Genomic DNA, 20008 nt, shown 5'->3' on the forward strand with positions numbered 1-20008 from the left:
TCTTACGCCTCACAGTGATGGGTAAGTTAAAATGTTACATTTCCTTCTACCAACAGAGAATACAGGGGAGAAAAAAAAACACCCTACATTTTCAGGATGAAAGACATAGTGTCCCTGCTAGGATCAGGAGCAAGGCAAAGATGTTCACTCCCTACCACTTTTAACATAGTACTGTAAGTTCAAGACAGTGCAATAGAGCAAGAAGAAAAAAGTCATGTTAATTGGAAAAGATGACATGATTTTCTATGTTCAAAAATCCCAAGGAATGTACCAAAAAACAAAAACAAAGAAATAAAACACAAAACTAAAGCTAATAAAATAATTCAGCAAGGTTCCAGGATATAAGATCAGTATATAAAAATTAGCTGTGTTTCAACATATTAAATGACGATTTGAAAACCTAAATAAAAATATAATATTATTTATAATTGCCAAAAATAACTTTAGATTTTAAAAAAACTAAGAAAATATACTGAAAAATACTGATGAAAGATATTAAAGATCTAAATAAAAAGATGACTAGTCATAGACTGGAAGTAAACATAATAAAGATGTCAATTCTTCCAAAGTGGATTTGTGGGTTTACTGCAATTCCTTTCAAAATCCAAGAAAGATATTTTGATAAGGACATGATTATCTTGAAATTTATAAGGATAGTTAATGTTTAAAGCAACACAATTCACAATAGCTAAACTGTGGAGCCAACTTAGATGCCTTTCAGTGGATGAATGGACTAAAAATGTGGCATATATACACAATGGAATTTTACTCAGCAATAAAAGAGAATAAAATTATGGCATTTGCAGGTAAATGGATGGCATTGGAGAAGATAATGCTAAGTGAAGTTAGCTAATCCCAAAAATCAAATGCCAAATGTTTTTTTCTGATATAAGGAGGCTGGACTCATAGTCGGTTAGGGAGGGGAGCATGGGAGGAATAGATAAATTCTAGATAGGGAAGAGGGGTGGGAGGGAAAGGGAGAGGGCAGGGGATTAGCAAGGGCCATGGAATGGGATGGACATCATTATCCAAAGTACATGTATGAAGACACGAATTGGGTGTCAACATACTTTATATATAAACAGATATGAAAAATATGTGTAATAAGAATTGTAATGCAAAAAAACCCCAACAAAGTACATGTATAAAGGCATGAATTGGCGTGAACATACTCTATATACAAAGATATGAAAAATTGTACTCCATATGTGTAATAAGAATTGTAACGCATTCCGCTGTTGTGCATTTTAAAAAAAAATAAAATCAATAAAACTAAAAAAAAAATCTAGAATAGTTAAGACAAATATGAAAAGAATAAATTGGGAGAATTCACTCTACCTGTTTTGGAGATTTTCCATACAGGTAGGTAAACAGACTACAGTATGGAAGGGATAGAAGTACAGATCAGTTGCACAGAGTGGAGAACCCAGAAATATCCACAAAAGTACACTCAACTGATTTTTGACAAAGGTCCAAAAGTAGGCACTGGAGGAGGGGAAGCATTTCCAGTGTACGGTGCTAGAACTATTGGATACTCACAGGCAAAAACGTGAACCTTGACCTAAGCCACAAGCGTTGTGCAAACATTAACCCACAATTCTGATCACAGATTCAAAGGGAAAGTATAATATAATAAAAATTTAAAAATATTAAAAACAAGTGAAACTCTTTAGGACCTAAGGTTTGGTGAAGAATTTTTAGAACTGATTCCAATAGCATGAGTCATTAAAAAACAAAAAACAAACAAACAAATAAAAAAACCCAGGTTAAACTTTATTGAAATTACAAATGTTTATTCTGCTTTAGATCCTATTAAGAGGATGGAAAAGATGAACCACAGTGTATGGGAGTTTATTTGCAAGATATACACATGATAAAGGACTCATATTTAGAATTTGTAAAAACTCAAAATAACAGTAAAAAATTAAGCCTTTCCCTTAGAAAACAGTTAAAAGACATAATGAGATTTATTTTTTTTCACTGAAGAGCCTGGACACATTGCAAATAAGCACATAAAACATTCAATGTGATTAACAAATGAATGCAAAGTAAGATCAATGTATCTCTGCAAACCTATCAAAAAAGTGAAAATAAAAAATGAAAACAATATATAGCAGTGTGAAATGTTACAGCCATTCTGGAAAATAGTCTGGTAGTTTCTCAAAAATAAAAAACTAAAAATACACTTATCGTACAACCCAGCAATTGCCTTCCTGGTCATTAAACCCACAGAAAGGAAAATTTTACATCCACACCCAAACTGGCACACAATTTTTCATAGTAGTTCTATATGTAATAAATAAAAACTGGAAATAACCCAAAATGTCCTATAAGAAGTAAATGATTAAATAAACTGTATATATCCATACCAAGAATATTGATCAGCAATAAAACAGCAACAAACTTGATACATAAAATGACTTGGATTGATCATGAGGAAAGCGCCTTGAGTGTGGGTGTGTGTGTGAGGGGTGATCTCAAAGGGTTACATGCAAATAATTCCAATTATATAACATTCCATTTATATTTTCTGCATTTAATTTACATCTTTATATAAATGTTTTCTGCATTTAATTTACATCTTTATATCTCCTAGTTAGATGTCATTTCTGGAGCTAATGGTATTTTAGCAGGGTGGTGGTGCTGCTGCTGGGAATTGAACCCAGGGTCGCTTAACCACTGAACCACATCTCTGATCTATCTATCTATCTATCTATCTATCTATTTATTTATTTATTCATTTATTCATTCATTCATTCATTCATTCATTTTTTTTTTTTTTTAGACAGGGCCTCCCTAAGTTGTTTAGGGCCTCGCTAAAATTGCTAAGGCTTTGAACTTTCAATTCTTGGGCCCCAGCTTCCACTGCACCCCCCACCCCCACCACCACGCTCCTCTGCCAAAGGCATCTGACAGACTGACAGCTTTAGGGGCTTAGGGATGGCAGAGGGAGGAGGAGACTATGATGATAAGGGCGCCACACCAGGAGACCTTCGTGATGAGGGAATAATTTTCTATCTTGATTGTAGTGGTGCTCACCAAATCTAAACTATATGATAAAAAGACAGAACTGTGCACCCGTTTTATCCCATTGTCAAGTTTCTGGTTTGAAGACGTCATCGCCAGGGTAACTGTGTGAAGGGAACACAGGCCCCCTCTGCGCTTTCTCTGCAACTCTGAATCTGAAATTATTTCAAAAGAAAGGCCTGATTCAAAAAATCCAGCACCAGAGTAAAGAAAGAATGATCTTTGACAATCAATTGTGTGCTTCTGTGTGATGAAATGACTTCTTTGTGAATTCTAAGGAAGGAAATGTCAGGAACGCATGGACTCCTGCCCAACCCCTTTACTTCCCCGCCTGCTCCAGAACATAGAGGCTCACTATCGCTCAACTCCACAGCATTTGATTTAATGGTTTATATCTGTGTCCTTCGAATAGATACCAAACCCAGGCCCACACCAAGGTCACCTTTGAAACCATAATGTTTAGCACAATGTTTATTATGGGTTAAATAAATGTCGGGGAAATATTTTGGTGAATGAAAAACGCCTTGTTTGTAATAGGAACATCTTTCTGAGAACACTCTCCTGCTGTCTGGTTTATTGGCTCAAACTGAATAATTCCAAGTCTGGCCAGCAGAGGGAGAATAACTCCTTAGTTTAGAGATTTTAAGCTGCAACCCATCTGCAGCTCTTGTATGTTCAATTTTATCAAAGGCCTACTTTCCTAGAGCTAACCATGTTTCTAAAGTGAGAATTGTTTTTACTGATCATGTATGTGTTGTTTCACATGCATAAAAAACTTGCAAATTCCCCATCTATAATCAGAACTTCCATCTATCCTGCCAATACATCCTTCCCTCCCTCCCCCAAAACCTCACCATGATGTTTTAAATTACAGTTAAAAAAAAAAAAAAAAGACATGGGACTGGGGCTGTGGCTCAGTGGTAGAGCACTTGCCTGGCATGTGAGAGGCACTGGGTTCGATGTCAGCACCACATGTAAATAAATAAATAATAAAGGTCATCAACAATTAAAACAATATTTTAAAAAAAGACATAAAAATTACCATCGAACTGCTTTTAAGGAAACAGTTCGGCAACAGTATTTTCCCATGGGGCAGCAGACCTCTAAATTTTCTCATCTTATAAAACTGAAACTGCACCCATTGAACAACTCCTGTTTCCTCTTCCCCCAACTCTTGGTAACCACCATTCTACTTTCTCTTTCTATGAATTTGACCTCTATAGATATCTCATATATGTTTGCCCTGTTGTGACTGGCTTAACATAATATCCTCAAGGTCCACCCAGATTGTAGCATGTGATGGGGTCTCCTTTTTTTTGACTGAATAATATTCTATTGTGTGTATCAACCTATGTTGCTTATTCATGCCTCAGTGGACACAAATTATTTCTTCCTCTTGGCTACCGTAAATAGGACTGCTATGGACATGGGTGTGCATCCACACATCCTTTTAAATATGGACTAAAAAAAACATTCACAAGTGACTGGTCTCAACTTTTAATTCAGCCTTGTCTCTTTAAGATACACACGTCTGGATTGAAAGAAGCAAAACCAGACCTGCTATTTACTGAAAAGTTGTATCTATTTCAACAGTTTCTCAAAGCATAGACCAATAGACCACAAGCCTCAGAATTACCCAGTGTGTATGTAAAAGGAATATCTACCAAATCAGAGTGTGGGAGTGATGGGCAGGATCCTACCTGCTGGTAGGTCTGCTGAGTTGTTGTTATCGTTGTTATTTTTTTTTGGGGGGGGGGCTGTAACCGGGGATTGAACTAAGGGGCACTCGGCCACTTAGCCACATCCCCAACCCTATTTTGTATTTTATTTTAGAAACGGGGTCTCACTGAGCTGCTTAGCTCCTCACTTTTGCTGAGGCTGGCTTTGAACTTGTCATCCTCCTGCCTCAGCCTCCTGAGCTTCTGGGCTAACAAGCTTGGGCCATCACCTGGAAGGTCTGCTGAGTTTTAAAAAGACATTAATATCAGAGAGTCATGTCCTTGAGCACACCATAATTAGGCATACAATCCAAGGAATAGAGTCCAAAGTGGGATAAAGGTAACAGATTGTATTCCAAGAACATGCACAGCAGAAGAACAGTTCATACTCCTTTTATCCAGATTCACAGAATTGAAGCTTCTGAAATATACAGGATTCTGAATGGAAGAAGCAAGGACACAATTGGCTCCCACCTCTGCCCCTCAGAATCCTTTCTTTGCTCACCGTTTCTCTCAAATATTAAGACAGGCAAGGTGACTGTGTGCCTTTACCTTGTTTCCTTTTCTGACCACATTGGACTAAAAACCATTTGTCTTATTTAGTTAACAATTGCACCATAACTTATTGGCTTCACATCACATCGTTCTGTTTTCACAGTCCTGTGGGTTGTCTGTGCTCAGCTGGTGGCTCTGCTGATGGTCTTTCCTGGGTTCACTCTTGCAGCTGTTGGCAGCTCCATCAGGGTTAGAAGGCTAAGATGGCCTTACTGCCCTGTATGGAACCTTGGTGCCACTGTCACTGTCCGAGCAACCTCTCTCCATGCAGAATCCCTTTATCCAGCAGCCTAGCCTGTGTCTACTTACACAACAGCAGGGGAGTCCAGGAGAGCAGGCTCATCCCCTCCATGATGTTTGTTATGCACCAAGATTAAGTCCTAAAGATCTGCTTCCTAACATTATACCTATGGTCAACAATACTCTATGTGTCCACGAAAACGTAAGAGAGCAGATCTTGTGTTATCACAATTTGAAAAAGCTTGAAAAGAACCATAGGGTGACAGATATGCTGACCATGAACATTTATAAAACAATATCTCAAAACAAAATGCAAAAGAAAAAAAAAGTTGAGTTCAAAGAGTGGAGAAATAGACTTCACCTCTCAGGGGGATAAGTGGAGAGGGTACACTGCAAAGGGGAAGATGGGAATCTTTGTAAACAATTTTCCACAGTCTGCTCTCTGGTCACAGCACTTCACATCCTTCCCATAAGCAAAACCCATTCACCCTGTCACCAAACCTCCAGAATCTTATCCAGTCACATCATCAAATTCAAGGTCCAAGATCTTCTGATCTGCATTAGGTTTGGATGCAAAGAAAGTCCTTCAGGTGCTGGTCCTTAGGCATAAAGACCTGTTAACTAAGCAAGTACTCTTCTTCCCACACACCACAGCACAGCATGGTGAACTTGGGACAGCAGCATCATTATCGTAGACACTCCTGCTTGCAGAAGGAAAGTTGGACACCTCAACACAGTCACTGATTCTTAGCAATTCTGAAATCTGGCGGGGCACTGGTTACCAGTTCCTCCTACTTCAGGACAGTGACAGTTCCTTGATTAGGATCTAATTCTTCTTCCTGGAGTGGGTTTCCTAACTCATTTTATCAAAAACCTTCTGGTTCTGCCCTCTGAGAGATGCAATGTTAAAATGTTTTCTTGTTTTGTTTTGTTTGTTTTAATAAAAATGGATCACATTTGTAGCTGAAAAACTTTCTCAATCCTCACTCATACAAAGTTAAGTTTCTAGAAGTCTCTTTTAAACTGTTAGTCAAACTTGAGGGGCTAGAATGATAGCTTAGTGGTGAAGCACTTGCTTGGCATGTGTGAGGCACTGGGTTTGATCCTTAGCACTACTTTAAAAAAAAAAAAAAAAACTTGATACAATTTTCTCTAGACTTTGGAATTACCATGAATCTTATTAGTATTTACTCTGAGCCCCCAAAGCCACATTCATCCTTAACTCTCAAATGCCAACCTCTTTCTTTGCATATATAAGTGCCAAGGTGTCCATATTTCTTCTCAATTCTGTTCACAAACACAACAGTGCTCTTTGGCTCATCTGTCTTTCAATACCTTATTACCTGTTCACAAAGGGAAGGTTGGACACCTCAGGGCAGAAATATGCAAATAACAGAAGCCAACTGGAACTTTCAACTTCTGCTTGAAAGACTCCTTTCCCTGATTCTATGGTTCCTTGGATATGTTATCAGTCTTCCAAGATAGTACAGGTTAGATTTTAAGCAATTCCCACACTACAGAACCCCTACTGCAGGTATTGCTTTCTACAACCTTTGACAATGTCTTTACCATTTTCTAGTCTCTGTCTCCTGCCTGATTCCAAAGCCAATGTCACATGATTTAAGTTATACTTATGGTACCATCTACTTTCCATGCCAATTTATGTCTAAATCCTATATTGTATGAAAATCACACTAAGATGGAGTAGCTTAAAAGAATGACTTGCTATTTAGCATGATTCCCTGGCTGTTCTCAGCTGGGTAGTTCTTTGGATGCTCCCACCTGGGATCACTCATGCAGCTTCAGTTATCTGGCAGCTCTATTGTAGCTGAGGGGTATAAGATGGTCTTAACTCTCATATGGCGTGTTGGTATTGGCTGTAGGCCTGAGCATCTGTCCTACAGATCTTCTCATCCTTCAGTAGTTTAATCTGGGCTCCCTTATGTAGTGGTAGGAACATTTGGAACCTAAAACAGAAGCTTCAGTTCTCTTAAGGACACCTCATAAGTTGCAACATGCTCCTTCTGCCATTTTCCATTAGCCAAAGAAAGTCTCAAGGACAGCCAATACTCAAGGGACAGAGAACAGATTTAACATGTTGTTTGGGGGAGCAACAAGGCTGCATGAAGGAGGGAAAACAACAATCTACTACAACGATGAACTGGGGAACAGAATGCAAATTACTCTGGGAGAAAAGTTGGTGAAACAGAAAAAAGAATAAATAGGGTTGATAGAGATGTGACCTCACCTCCCTGAATGTGTAATATATGGGGGAAATGATCGAGAGTGTGAGTGTAGACTTTGCACCTCAGATGAAGAGAACCTTCATGTGAAGAAAAACTTCAAAAGAGGAAAGAGCCCAAATATCATGAAAAGTATGAAGACAACCTTAATCCGTCTTTTCTTCCATTGCTGCCCTTTGTTGGGGCTTTAGAAAAATGAACAGGACACAAAAGGTTTTCCCCTGACACTAGTTTAAAGGAAGATCCAACAACTTGGACACAATGGGAACATTGCCACACATCCTCTTCGCTCAAATAGAATTTCAGTTGCAAATGGAACAACAACAACCAAAGGCACAAAATTCACCAAATATACTATGGGGATGGAGGAAGAAAAGGCTCATTCTACCTAGAAGAAAACAGGTCAAAGAATGAGAAGAGACACCAGAGAATACTTCACGTGTAGAACAAGTTGACGGACATGTCTTGAGCCAGCTGTGCCATTAACAGACCAGACACGTTTGCGTCTTTCCACGATGTCAAAATTTATTGCATACTAGCAGATTCACAAGCTACATCACACTCACCATATTTAAGTTAAGTAAAAATCCTCATGGGTCACTAAGTGTCAGGACCAAAGCAATCACAAGTTCTTTTATTTTCCAGTGTTAAAGTCTAATATGTATAATACTCAAGTCACACTTCATAATTCACATGATAATGTGTATACATTATAGAAAAGCTAAAGAAGAAGGAGGAGGAGGAGGAGGAGGAGGAGAAGAAGAAGAAGAATAGTAGTAGTAGTAGTAGTAGTAATAGTAGTAGTAGTAGTAGTAGTAGTAGTAGTAGTAGTTGAGGTAGCCTTGGTGTTTCAGGATGCTGAACCAAGAGCAAAGGCAAAGAGCGGATATGAAGGCAAAGAGTTACTGGAGGTGGTCCCATAAGAGATTTAAGAAACCATCTACGCAGAGTTGAGGCAAGGTCCAACAGCTTCCAAGTGTCAACTTGTCCTCATGCTCAGGAAGAACTGGGCTGAGCTGAAGCCCTGGGACAGAGAGCAGAGGTTCTTTCCTGTGGATTTTCTTGGGCAAGGCTTCTGACCAGTGACCAGGTGAGGAGGTCCTTGTGCCACTGTGTCCATCTTTGGGTGCTCCTTCTTTTCAAGGTCTTAGGTGAGGAAGTTACATCTGGTGAAGTTGCTAAGCTCCTGGGTCTGGTGTTCTGACATGATTTGACATGCTCTGGTGTCCAGGTACTCCTGATTTAATTTAATAAGTTGGCACAAATAATTATCAATGTGTGCCTTATGTTCGTGCTGGGCAGCTGGTGGTTATTTATTCATCTTAACAAGGTGTGGAGTCATTCTACCCTGGCACTTGTGCTCAATGGAGTAATTCATGCCAAACGACTGCTTTACAAAACAGAGTTAGGCACAGCCTGTTCTCACAATATGTGGATCCAATAAACAAAAAGAGACTCAAAGAAGATATGATAAAATAAAGGTAGAGATTTAGAAAGAAGGAATAGCAGGTCCTAAGAAATAATAAATAGCAAAAAAAAAAAAAAGAACTTTGATGAAAAATGGAATCAGGGGCATACAGGGATGTTTGAAATAGTCACATATGGGATGTTTGAAATATAAAAGAAAAAAGAATTAGCATATAATCCAGAAGCTAATAAAACTGATGGGAGGTTAACCATGGTGTGATAAATGGATGATTGTTATTTCCCTCCTTATACTTTACTGTATTTTAAAAAAAGAAATTTCTCAAATAGAAATCAAATCTGTCAATTTGGAAATAACCTTTATTTTTTTTTAAAGGGAGGCTATGGAAGGTGAGTGGGGTGGGTGGGAAGCGGTCAGAAAGAATGAATGAGAGTTTCAAAAAGAAAAGAAAGGTCCGGAGGAAGTGAGGAAAAGTCCGACATGCCTGTGAGATCCAGGACAGTGGAAGGGCCAGCTCACATTCCAGTGGAGAGGAGGGAGCTCTGCAAATGCAAGAGTCAGTAAGTAAGGAGGGGAAACCCGTAGGAAGGGTGGACTTGGGCTACACAGGGAAGAATCACACTTCTCTGTGGATGACTTCTAGAAGGCAGGGGGCAGATAGGAAACAGGACACTTGGAAGTGGAAGAGAAATGGTGTCCAGTGCCGCCCACCAGATGCCAAGCCAGGGTGGGCCTTTCTAAACCGTATTCACATCACTATGGCAAATCTCAGTAAAATGACAGAGGACCATTTAAATTCAATGGGGAGCTGCTCTAGATGTTATTGGAAACTTACACGTATGTACATGGTGAACGGGACACCGTCATTTCTTGGGGCGTGCTCCCCTTCTTTTTGTTTCCCCTTCTTTTTGAATCTCCTCTTTTTGTTTTATATCTCCTTTCAGCTTCTTCTATTTATTGGATTCACGTATCCATTAACCTGTTCTATGTAGTAAGCATTTCTTTGTCGTCTCTTCTCATTCTTTGACCTGTATTTTCTACTAGGTGAACCGGGTAGACTGAGCCTTTCTTCTGTTCCTCTCTTCTCTCCTTATTTCTTTTCTTCCTTGCTTTTATATTAAGAAAATTTTTCTTTCTTGAATAAACATTACTGATGATTTTTTCCAGATTATAGAAATAGTGCTATTTATAGGGAAAAAAGAAAGTGAGACTGATGTGATTCTGCAATCTGTATATGGGGTAAAAATGGGAGTTCATAACCCACTTGAATCAAAGTGTGAAATATGATTTATCAAGAACTATGTAATGTTTTGAACAACCAACAATAAAAAATTTAAAAAAAAAAGAAAAAAAAGAAAGTGAGAATTACCCCAAACACTACAATTCAGATGCAATAACTGTTAGCATTTTAGTGCATTCACTTCCAGAAAGATGAAAAAGAGAGAGAGCCAAAGAGGAAGATAAGAGAGAGGTGGAGAAAGGGGAGTAAGGAATTCTTCTAGCCAAGAGAGTAGATAAATTTCCAGTGCTATTTTAGAAGCTGTCATTTTTAATTTATGTGTTGTGAATTAATTTCACAATAACTATATTTCAATTAATATATTTCACTTCAGTAAATTTTGACACATTTCAGTTATTAAGGACCTGTTCTGTTATAGGAATAAACTCTTACTACTATTTCTCGCATGAATTAATATTTAGATTGAAAATCACTGTATTTTCGTAAAATTGTACAATGGTTTCTTTAGAGTAAACTTAAAGTACAGAGATTTGAACAGAACACTGGTAAAGGATCAGTCTTTTCATATTTGACCCATTTTCAGGGATGTCTTTGTTATTACAATATTACTGTTTCATTTGGTATATGAAAATTTACATTTTGTATTTCATTTTCACTATCAGTCTTCCATGAGACACTGAAGGATAGGGATATTTTAATAATTTTTAGCTTACTGCTAAAATCAGAGTAAATTCCATTGCCTGGAATCTCAAAGATGGGAGGAAGTAATGGGAAAAGTCACTCCTCTCTGTAACACATGTGGAAGATATCTGAAGTCTATTTGTTCCAGATGCCCTGGTATGGGCGCTACTATTTACTTATGTTCTTCTGCACTGATATACTCTTCCTTGCAGAAGAAGGTATGACCTGGGATTGGTGGAAAGAGAATGGAGGTACTTCTACACATCTACCTCCACCATTGCTAGTGTTTAGGACAGCAGCACGTTGCTGGAGAAACACTATGTGCTTCATAAAGAAGTTTCTTTGGGGATGTCAAAACCCTGGAAAGTTCATTCTTTTCTCTTCAGCTCACAAAGCAGCAGACTTTCCACAGCATGAAGTTATTTAGAACAATTGTAAATGGCCCTTAAACGACATCCTCATCTTTTATTTATTGTTTTCAAAAATCCTGCCTTGTACCCTGGCAAGATTTCTATGAATGAGTTTCTTTAAAAAAAAAAAAAAAATCCCATGGAAAATTCCATCTGGCACTTAAAAATCAAGGAGGCAAAGAACAATTGATTTCTATGTAGTTGTCCTCTAGTTGCATTTCTGTAAGCTGAGATGCATTTGCTATCTTAAATGGATGTTTTGGTAGGATTATCCCATTGGTATTCATTCATCTGCACATTTTTAATGAACAACAACTCTGTTCCAGGCACTATGCTTGCAACAGTGGATGTACATACAGATTATTTCTGTTTTCAGTAATGGATAACTTTGGAGACATAACAATAAATATATGACTTTATCTGTAAATATAAGAAATGCATGGTAAATGCCAAATAAAAATAGACAATAGGGGGAAAAATTCCATGATATTGAGTTATAGTCCATGTGAAACAGCACACTCGTGACACAAAAATCTCATCAGTTAAAATTTTGGAGGGAAAGCTCAAAGGTTACAGTATCAGCAAACTTAGCAGAGGGCCACAGACTGGGTAATGTTTAGATAGTGAAGCTTCTTGAGACTTTTTGACTTCTTTATGAAATTTGTGATAATGATATTCTCTTGAGGGTAAGATCAAGTCAGGACCCTGATCCCTCAAGTAGAACTAACCATCCTTTACAACCACATCATCCTGAAATTATTTTCTTTCTTTTGGTTGCATAGATGGTTTATAGCAAATCATATATTTGAATTTAGTGTCTGGGGTCTGAGTACAACTTCCTATTTGGTCACAATGCCATCTAGCAACACTGTATACAAATTATGGAACAGCAAAAAATTGCATTTTTGCAGACATACAACACAGCAGGGTGGGTATGTGCCTAGGAGTGCTCTGTGGGGTTTTCCAAGGACAAGGGCCACGCCCCCTTCCTTGGACAGGCTTTGCTCTGAGGTAGAGGCTGGTTTCTCAAAAATGGAGTTACATCAGTTTCTCACCATCTCAAAATTTTAAAAACTATGAAAAATTGAGCAATGAGATCCATTCATTAGACTGAGAAGATTTCAGTCTCCTTTAAAATACTTTCAAGTTTTCAGTGATTTAAACTTTCAGTTCTGAGACCCCTGCTTTTTTTTTCCTTTATGTCACACTTTGTAAGATGCTACATAAGTGTATCCGTGAACATTTTTCAAAAATGGGAAGTATTGGGATGTTGTAAACATTTTATTTCCTGTATCTTTATTAAATTGTTTTGTATCTTTACTATGTTAAAGCTAAAGTAGGTTCTAATTCTGAGCCCTGAGTTTCTGATATATCATAAAATAAAATAAAAAATGAATTTAAGTCAAAGTATTAGTTATTCCTTTTAAAATCCTAAAATCATTCCCTGAATTCATGATTTATAAATAAGCATTGTGGGGGGGGGGGGATGAAGAAGGCTTGCTTTATATAGCTTCCTTTTGTAAGTCATATATTATACATTTATAATTTCTGGTATGAATATAATTGCTAGTAAACATCTTTATTTTTCTTCAACCATAGATCTGTAATGGAAAGGGTAAATGCAAACATTTCACATCAAAAGATTCCTAGAGAAGTTACAAGTGGGCTACTTTTCCCTCTGGTTTCAAACAATTCAAAATACTGGAAGGATAGTTATATATGTCTGTCACTTGGTTTTACCTGGAAGTATGACTACATGTAATAAAAATACCCCAAACAAGGATATAGGTTACAGATCAGAAATGTTTACTCTATGATCCTGAAATGAACTTTGGATCTTTTTTCTCCTTCCAACAATACAGCTGTGGTTGACTGTCAACAACACTTGGACTTTGTGTCATATTCTTGGAGAATCTCCTCCCTCCCCTCCCCACCCTTGACACACATATCCACACAGAAAAGCAGGCAAGATTCAGTATATTTAAGTTTTATTTGAAAGCCCACATTTCTTAACTTAGAGATACCTATATTCTATAGAAGAATTTTTTTCTCTCTTACAATGTTTAGACTGGCCCAATATCAGGGAAAATGTCCTTGGATTATAGCCATGTAAGATTTTACTTAATGCTTATGAAAGCACTAACCGCCTCCCCAAATTCCTCTGATAAGCTTCAGTAAGTATAATCACTACACTCAGTTTCAAAGGTCAAACTTAGCTTCTCGGAAATCAAAGCAAGTACCTGCAGTGCAGGATCCAGCAGTTATTGTGGCTACTTACAGAAAAAAGCCAAGGGGAGAGAGTAACTTCTCCAGGAGAGGGGTGGTCTCTGCTCCACCCCCACCTTATCTCCTCACACAGGACTGGCCAACTGGCCTAAGAGTCCTTGAACTCTATGTGTCTATTTACTCTGGTGGTGCCTGAGCATTTATCTTCTTGCCCCTAAGGTTTGTCCTTTTTTCTTGACTCAAGAAAATATTTTAAAATTGTGCCTGTTTCTTTTTCTCTGCAATGAATGAATTGACAACTTCAAAACTTTCTTTGAAAGTTACTTACCTGGAGTAACTGGAGGAATATGGAGTATGACTGGAGGAATAGCAGTAATATTTAAGATTTTTTTTAAAAAAGTTTCATTTTGCATTAGAAAAGTAAAGAATAGCCTTTATTAGGAAAAAGATATTTCCATATGCAGTCAGCCGTTCAGAGCCGTGGGTTCTATAACCATGGATTCCATCAATTGCAGATTAAAAATGTTTGAAAAATAATTATTTATACTGAACATGTACAGGCATTTTCCTTCTTGCCATCATTCTATAAACAACATAGTATAACAACTATTTATATTGTGTTTATATTGCATTAGTTAATATAAATAATCTAGAGATGACAAAGTACAGGATTGTGTAGATTATATGCAAATACTACACCATTTTATATAATGGGCTCAAATATCCATAGATTTGGGTATCAAAAGTTTTGATATTGAAATGTGGAAGAGATCCTAGACCCAATTCCCCACGAATACTGAGGGATGGTCAAGTGAACTCAAATTGGGGGAGTAGAGATATGTCACATGTTTTAAATTGAAATAATATAAGGAGAGGTCTCTTTCACACACACACACACACAAAAAAAAAAAAAAAAAAAAAAAGGAAAGAATACTGTATAAGAGCAACAGATAAATACCTAAAAAGAATACAGATGCTCTTTCCTTTAAAGAGTCCCAGATCCCCTGACAGGGTAACAAATGTTAGCCTAACATTTCCTTTAAGAACAGATTATTATAGGAAAGCAAAAAAAAAAAATAGAGTTGTACATTATAAATTGGTCACTGTGATGCTTACATAATATATCAAAAATAGTGGTAAATGGGAAAATTCCAAAAATGTATCCATCCAAGGGATATTAGAATGTCCCATCTTTACTGTGTTCTCCTGCAGAGCTCCAATTCATCCTTCAAGCCTTAGCCCAAAGGTTGAGAAACCAATGTTGAAACTGCCAAGAAGCAACCAGTATCTCCTTTGTGCTCTCTGACACCCAGCTCATGGCTTTGAAATAATAGTTCCCACTCCTTAGGGATCATTTACACTTGGCTGCTTCCACTCCCTCAAGAATGTAAGGAGTTTAACTTGTTCCTGTATTCTTGGTGTCTAGCACAGGGATTGGACATCTATCTATTTAATAAAGCTCTGCCAAGATTTTTTAAGAAAGCTTATCATGTGTCTGTACATGTTTTAAAGACTATATAAAAATCAACGAGTCACTTCTACAAATATGAAGTAGATATCCTTTTGCTAAGTGTACAAAAAGCCTGGATACTATATATACAACAAATGCAAGAAGACTCTGAATGGTGGAGAAAAGGCGGAAAACAGGATAGGGGCCACAGGACCCAAGAAATAACACTGGGATGTGTTCCCTGAGTTATCTTTTAGCTCATATATCTCAGACTGGAAGCTGAAGAAGTCAACAACCTGCAAACAACAAGAGCAAAGGGGAAAAAGAAATGTCCCATGAGAGGCCTGCTCTCTTGCCTGCCAATGGGCAAAAAAATGGGTAGCCTAGCATGACATGAAACGAAAGTCATTCTGCTCCAATGAAGCAACCACAAAAAGAACCGTGGTCCCCCCATACCAGCAAGGGCTTAGTGGGGAGCCCAGACTTCCAACCTTGACAAGATATAAAGAGGTGTCCCAGATCCCCTGACAGGGTAAGGGTCAGGGAAAGCTGAGAATAGCGAATTGGGTATTTCATCCTTACCTGGTGATAATGAAGTCATTTCCTCCACCCCAGTCCCAAAGTGTAAGTGGAGACCATGTGGGAGCAGTTAACAGGTGCCATGCACATCTCAGTCAAGAAGGGATCAATAGAGAGCTAATGCAGAGCCAAATTCCCACCTTATTTATCTCCTCTCACCTCAAGTGTCAATGGAGGCTGAGTGGGGAACCTGGAATCCTAGCCATACCTGGTAATATGAAGGCAGTGCCCCCAATTTCCCTGCTAGGATGCTATCAGAAAAAAAAAAAAAAAAAAACCCTAGCAAAAACAAAAAGTTCAAATAAGATCCACAGTCTTATAACAGAATACCTAAAATATATAGGTTTCAATTAAAAACTATTAATCTTACTAAGAAGCAGGAATTTTTTTCGAAGTTAAAAAAAATAGATTCAAACACTGCAATGACAAAGATGTTGGAATGATCTGATGAGAATCGTACAGCAGCCAACGTAAAAATGCTCCAACAAGTAATGAGAACACCCTTGAAACAAACAAAACAAAACAAAACAAAACAACAACAACAAAAACAGAAAATCTTAGCAAAGAAATAAAAATTCTCAGTAAATAGAAGACATAAAGAAAAATCAAGTAGAAATCTTAGAAGTAAAAAAATACAAAAGGTGAAATATAAAAATCAATGCATAGGCTCAACAGCAGAATGGATTAGGGTGAAAATGAATCAGGGAACTCTAAGATAGAAAAATGGAAATAACTAAATCTGAACAATGGAGAGAAAATTAGACTGAAAAAAATATACATTCAGAGCTTTAGGAAACTGTGAGACCAAGACAAAAACCAATTAAACTAAGTTATTAAATTAAAATTTCAGTTGCAATTTATATTATTTGAAGGTCTTTGCAGTTCATTCCTAGGCAGTTGAAGAATGATTATCAAATGTAGGACACATACAAATCTTTGGTGTACTAATATTATACCTAAATCGAACCCAAGTAGCCTAATGTAGTCTTTGAAGTTTCACAGTTGGAATGAAAGGTTATTGCCAAGTAGTAGGAAAATCAAGTTCATTTTGTCATTTATGGAGCTTCAAAACGAACAGCTGAGCACAGAACAGCTCTGTAGCTGGTAGTCATTCTTGCGTACACAGGAAAACATTCCTACCTTCTCTGTGAAAAATGTCACCTTCATATACTCACAAATTCTCTGAGGTTTCACCCAGATAAGACTCAATTTTAACAGTCTTAAAGAACCACATTTAGGGCTATTTTCAGCCTCTGTTAATTATGAACACTATGGAAATATTTTTTTTTTGTACAAGCATAGAGTAAAATTTTAAAATTGGTAGATATACCAAACTCACAGGTGTTAGAGAGACCTTAAATATAAAGAAATACAATCACAACTTTAAAAAGCCACAAGATTAATTAATTTGTTTTTGAGGGAGTATAAAGAAAAAGAAGAAATAGGACCTCAGAAATATTTTGATTTCCACTATTTTTTTTTTGTTTAAAACTAAAAACAAAGAAACTCCAAATGAAAAGGAATCTAGAGCCACTTGTAAATTCTTGTTAAGATACTAATGTAACATGGACTATGCCAATTCTATTAATTAGCCTAGTGTTTTCCAACACCATATTTATTACCAATAATATAATTCTACTATCTGGTGTCCAGACAATGTTCACAGCTATTTCTCCCTTAAGAGAAATAAAAGAGCAGTTTAGGTGTGGTCTGTCTTTGAACTTCAATAACACACATAGTTTCTGCACAGAAATTTCTGCAAGACACAATAGAAGCACTCTCCTGCTGCTGTGCTGAGTCCACAAGTTTCCCTGAGATGTCTGAATCACAGAGGATCCTCAGTTCCAACTCTGCTCAACAGTTTCCAAAAAAAAAAAAAAAAAAAAAAGGAATAGCATGGATAGAGGACTGTAGTATAAAATATAAGATTGTCTCAAAAAGATTTATGGTGTGTTTTGTTTTGTTTTTTAATAAAAAAAATCAGTCTTCTTGACTAAAGGTTGACAAATGTGTTTTCAACTTTAAAATGTCTGAAACTGGCTCTTTTCTTTCTTGATAGAAGCTGAGTCCAGTGATGAGTTCAACGTCTGTGATCCGGGCTCTGTGCAACATAAACAACTCTTCAATCCATGAGGGCTCAAGCTTCCCGTGCTATGAGGATGGAAAACAAAAGGAGAATCACCAACAACACTCACTTCGCTTTTCCAATAAGATCTCCCATCTCCCCAGCTTAATCAGTTGGGATGCTGCAGTACTCCGAAATGGCAGATGCCATATGATATTAGACAGAATCCCCACTGTTGAGTAGCTTGTCTTCTAATATTTATATCTATCAAATATATAGATATCTAATATGTATATCATATTTGTTCAACTAGTTGTATCAAATTTGGAAAAAATAAAGTAGGCCTGTAACACATGCTTATATATTGCATAGATACTGCAAGAAATGTCACTCGTGTGGTGTGGGGTTTCAGAGGATCAAATTTAATACCCTGATGAATAGCTGGCTAAAGGAGACCATGGATAAATGAGTGAGTACAACACTCTCTCCTGCTGAGCTCACAGTGGGCCTCAACATCCTTTTGACCACGACCACGGAATTCCAGATATCAACCACACCCACACCCACACCCACAGGGTCTGGTATGAAAGTCAAAAATTCTTGCCAACTCAGGTCTGGATTTACGTTGTGTAACTTCAGTGAAGGAAAAAAAAAAAAAAAAAAAAAAAGACCTAGGGGGTTGGGAGGGCAACTCAGTAGCACAGTGTGTGTTTAGTACACATAGTGTCCTGAGTTTGATCCCAAGCTCCACAAAAAAGAAAACAACCTCGAAACACAAAAACACCCCAGGAAATGTGGGGAGTACTCTTCATCATTTGGAAACACTTACCAATTGTTAACATGTGTGCCATTTTAATTTTTAAATCTACAATTTAGAATTCTAAAACTCTAAATATAAAATGGTTTCCAAACACTGGAATGACAACACAACAGGAAAGGAGATTTTCATAATAAAGATATATGTAGACATTTATTTGAAATGTCTAACCACAACGTTAAGACTAATTTATAATAGTGCTGAAAATTTTTATAAAACCAGTTTTTAAGTAAAAAAAAAAAAAAATCACATTTCATATAAACTTAGAATTTGGTGATGAGACCATGTGAAGTTTGAGTCCAATCTGATTCTGAGTGTCTTTAGCAGAGAAGGTGAACTTCTTCAAAGACCTGTCATCTTAGAGGATCAAGATGAAATAAGTCCACATACATTTCAACAGTTGTGTTTTTCTCCACAGTTGTCTGATGTAAGACATGCATACAAACATACACACAAGCTTAATATTCAATATGCAAAAGAGATTAATGAAGGCTACTTACCGCACAGCTCTCGCTGTTGTCAGGCCTGTGAGGCAAAATGAAAGCTAAGGTATCTAAGTTTTCACACTGCAAGGGATCCTGGTATTTATTTTTACAACTGGTTAGCACAATGAAGAAGTGAGTTGGAATCAGAATTTCTTGATTACGGATGACTTTGATGTTTCTGTAAAATATGCCAATATTCACTTTCAGAAGGAAATAATGATCTTCCTTTTAATGAGCACTTTGATAAAACATGTTCTAACAAAGCACATTTAAAACTAAAATTCAATTAAATTATTTATAAGAAGTTAGGTAATCACAGTGTCTGAATATATTCTATTGATTGAAACTAATAATTAGAAGACCCAAATAATTACTTTCTATTGAAATTCAAATTATTTTTTTCAGTTCTACCTAAAGACACTTGAACTGAGATGCTAAAGGAAACAAAAATATTTTTGAACACCTACCAACAAGATTCTTACGATTACTGGCAGTTCTCAATAGGTCTTGAAGTTATGAACAAATAGAAGACACAGAGGTAACAGGTGAGGAATTTTTTTTTTTTTTTTTAATTCTAGTTCCTTCAGAGAGGACATGGAGTCATGCATTCTCTTTTGTTTTAACTGGATTTTTTTTCTTACCTTGAAACTTAATTTTTAAAAATTGCCACCTATTAAGATATTTGAAGCAAAATCTTTAACTTATCATGATTCTCCTATTTCCATTTCTTTTTCTTTTTGCAGTGCTGAGATTGATATTTCCTTTGGTTTTAAAATTGTGGGAGTTTTTTCCAGCATCTTTAAAAGTTTAAGGTAGTGGGATGATTATTTTCGAATATGATATTAC

At 36.9% G+C, this 20008-nt stretch overlaps 1 protein-coding gene across 1 annotated transcript in view; it reads right to left on the minus strand.

The window, feature by feature from the left end:
* Positions 1 to 14187: 14187 nt before the first annotated feature.
* Enpp1 (ectonucleotide pyrophosphatase/phosphodiesterase 1) overlaps positions 14188 to 20008 on the minus strand; it is a 66803-nt gene continuing 60982 nt past the window's right edge. Inside the window, exons 24-25 of the mRNA XM_027938530.2 lie at positions 19178 to 19340; positions 14188 to 17946 (exon numbers count right to left, since the gene is read on the minus strand). Of these exons, the coding sequence (XP_027794331.2) occupies positions 17776 to 17946; positions 19178 to 19340 (334 nt within the window). The 3' untranslated portion in view covers positions 14188 to 17775. The remainder of the gene's footprint in view (positions 17947 to 19177; positions 19341 to 20008) is intronic.

The sequence above is a fragment of the Marmota flaviventris genome, chromosome 6, assembly GCF_047511675.1.
Source record: "Marmota flaviventris isolate mMarFla1 chromosome 6, mMarFla1.hap1, whole genome shotgun sequence".
In the NCBI taxonomy this organism is placed as follows: domain Eukaryota; kingdom Metazoa; phylum Chordata; class Mammalia; order Rodentia; family Sciuridae; genus Marmota; species Marmota flaviventris.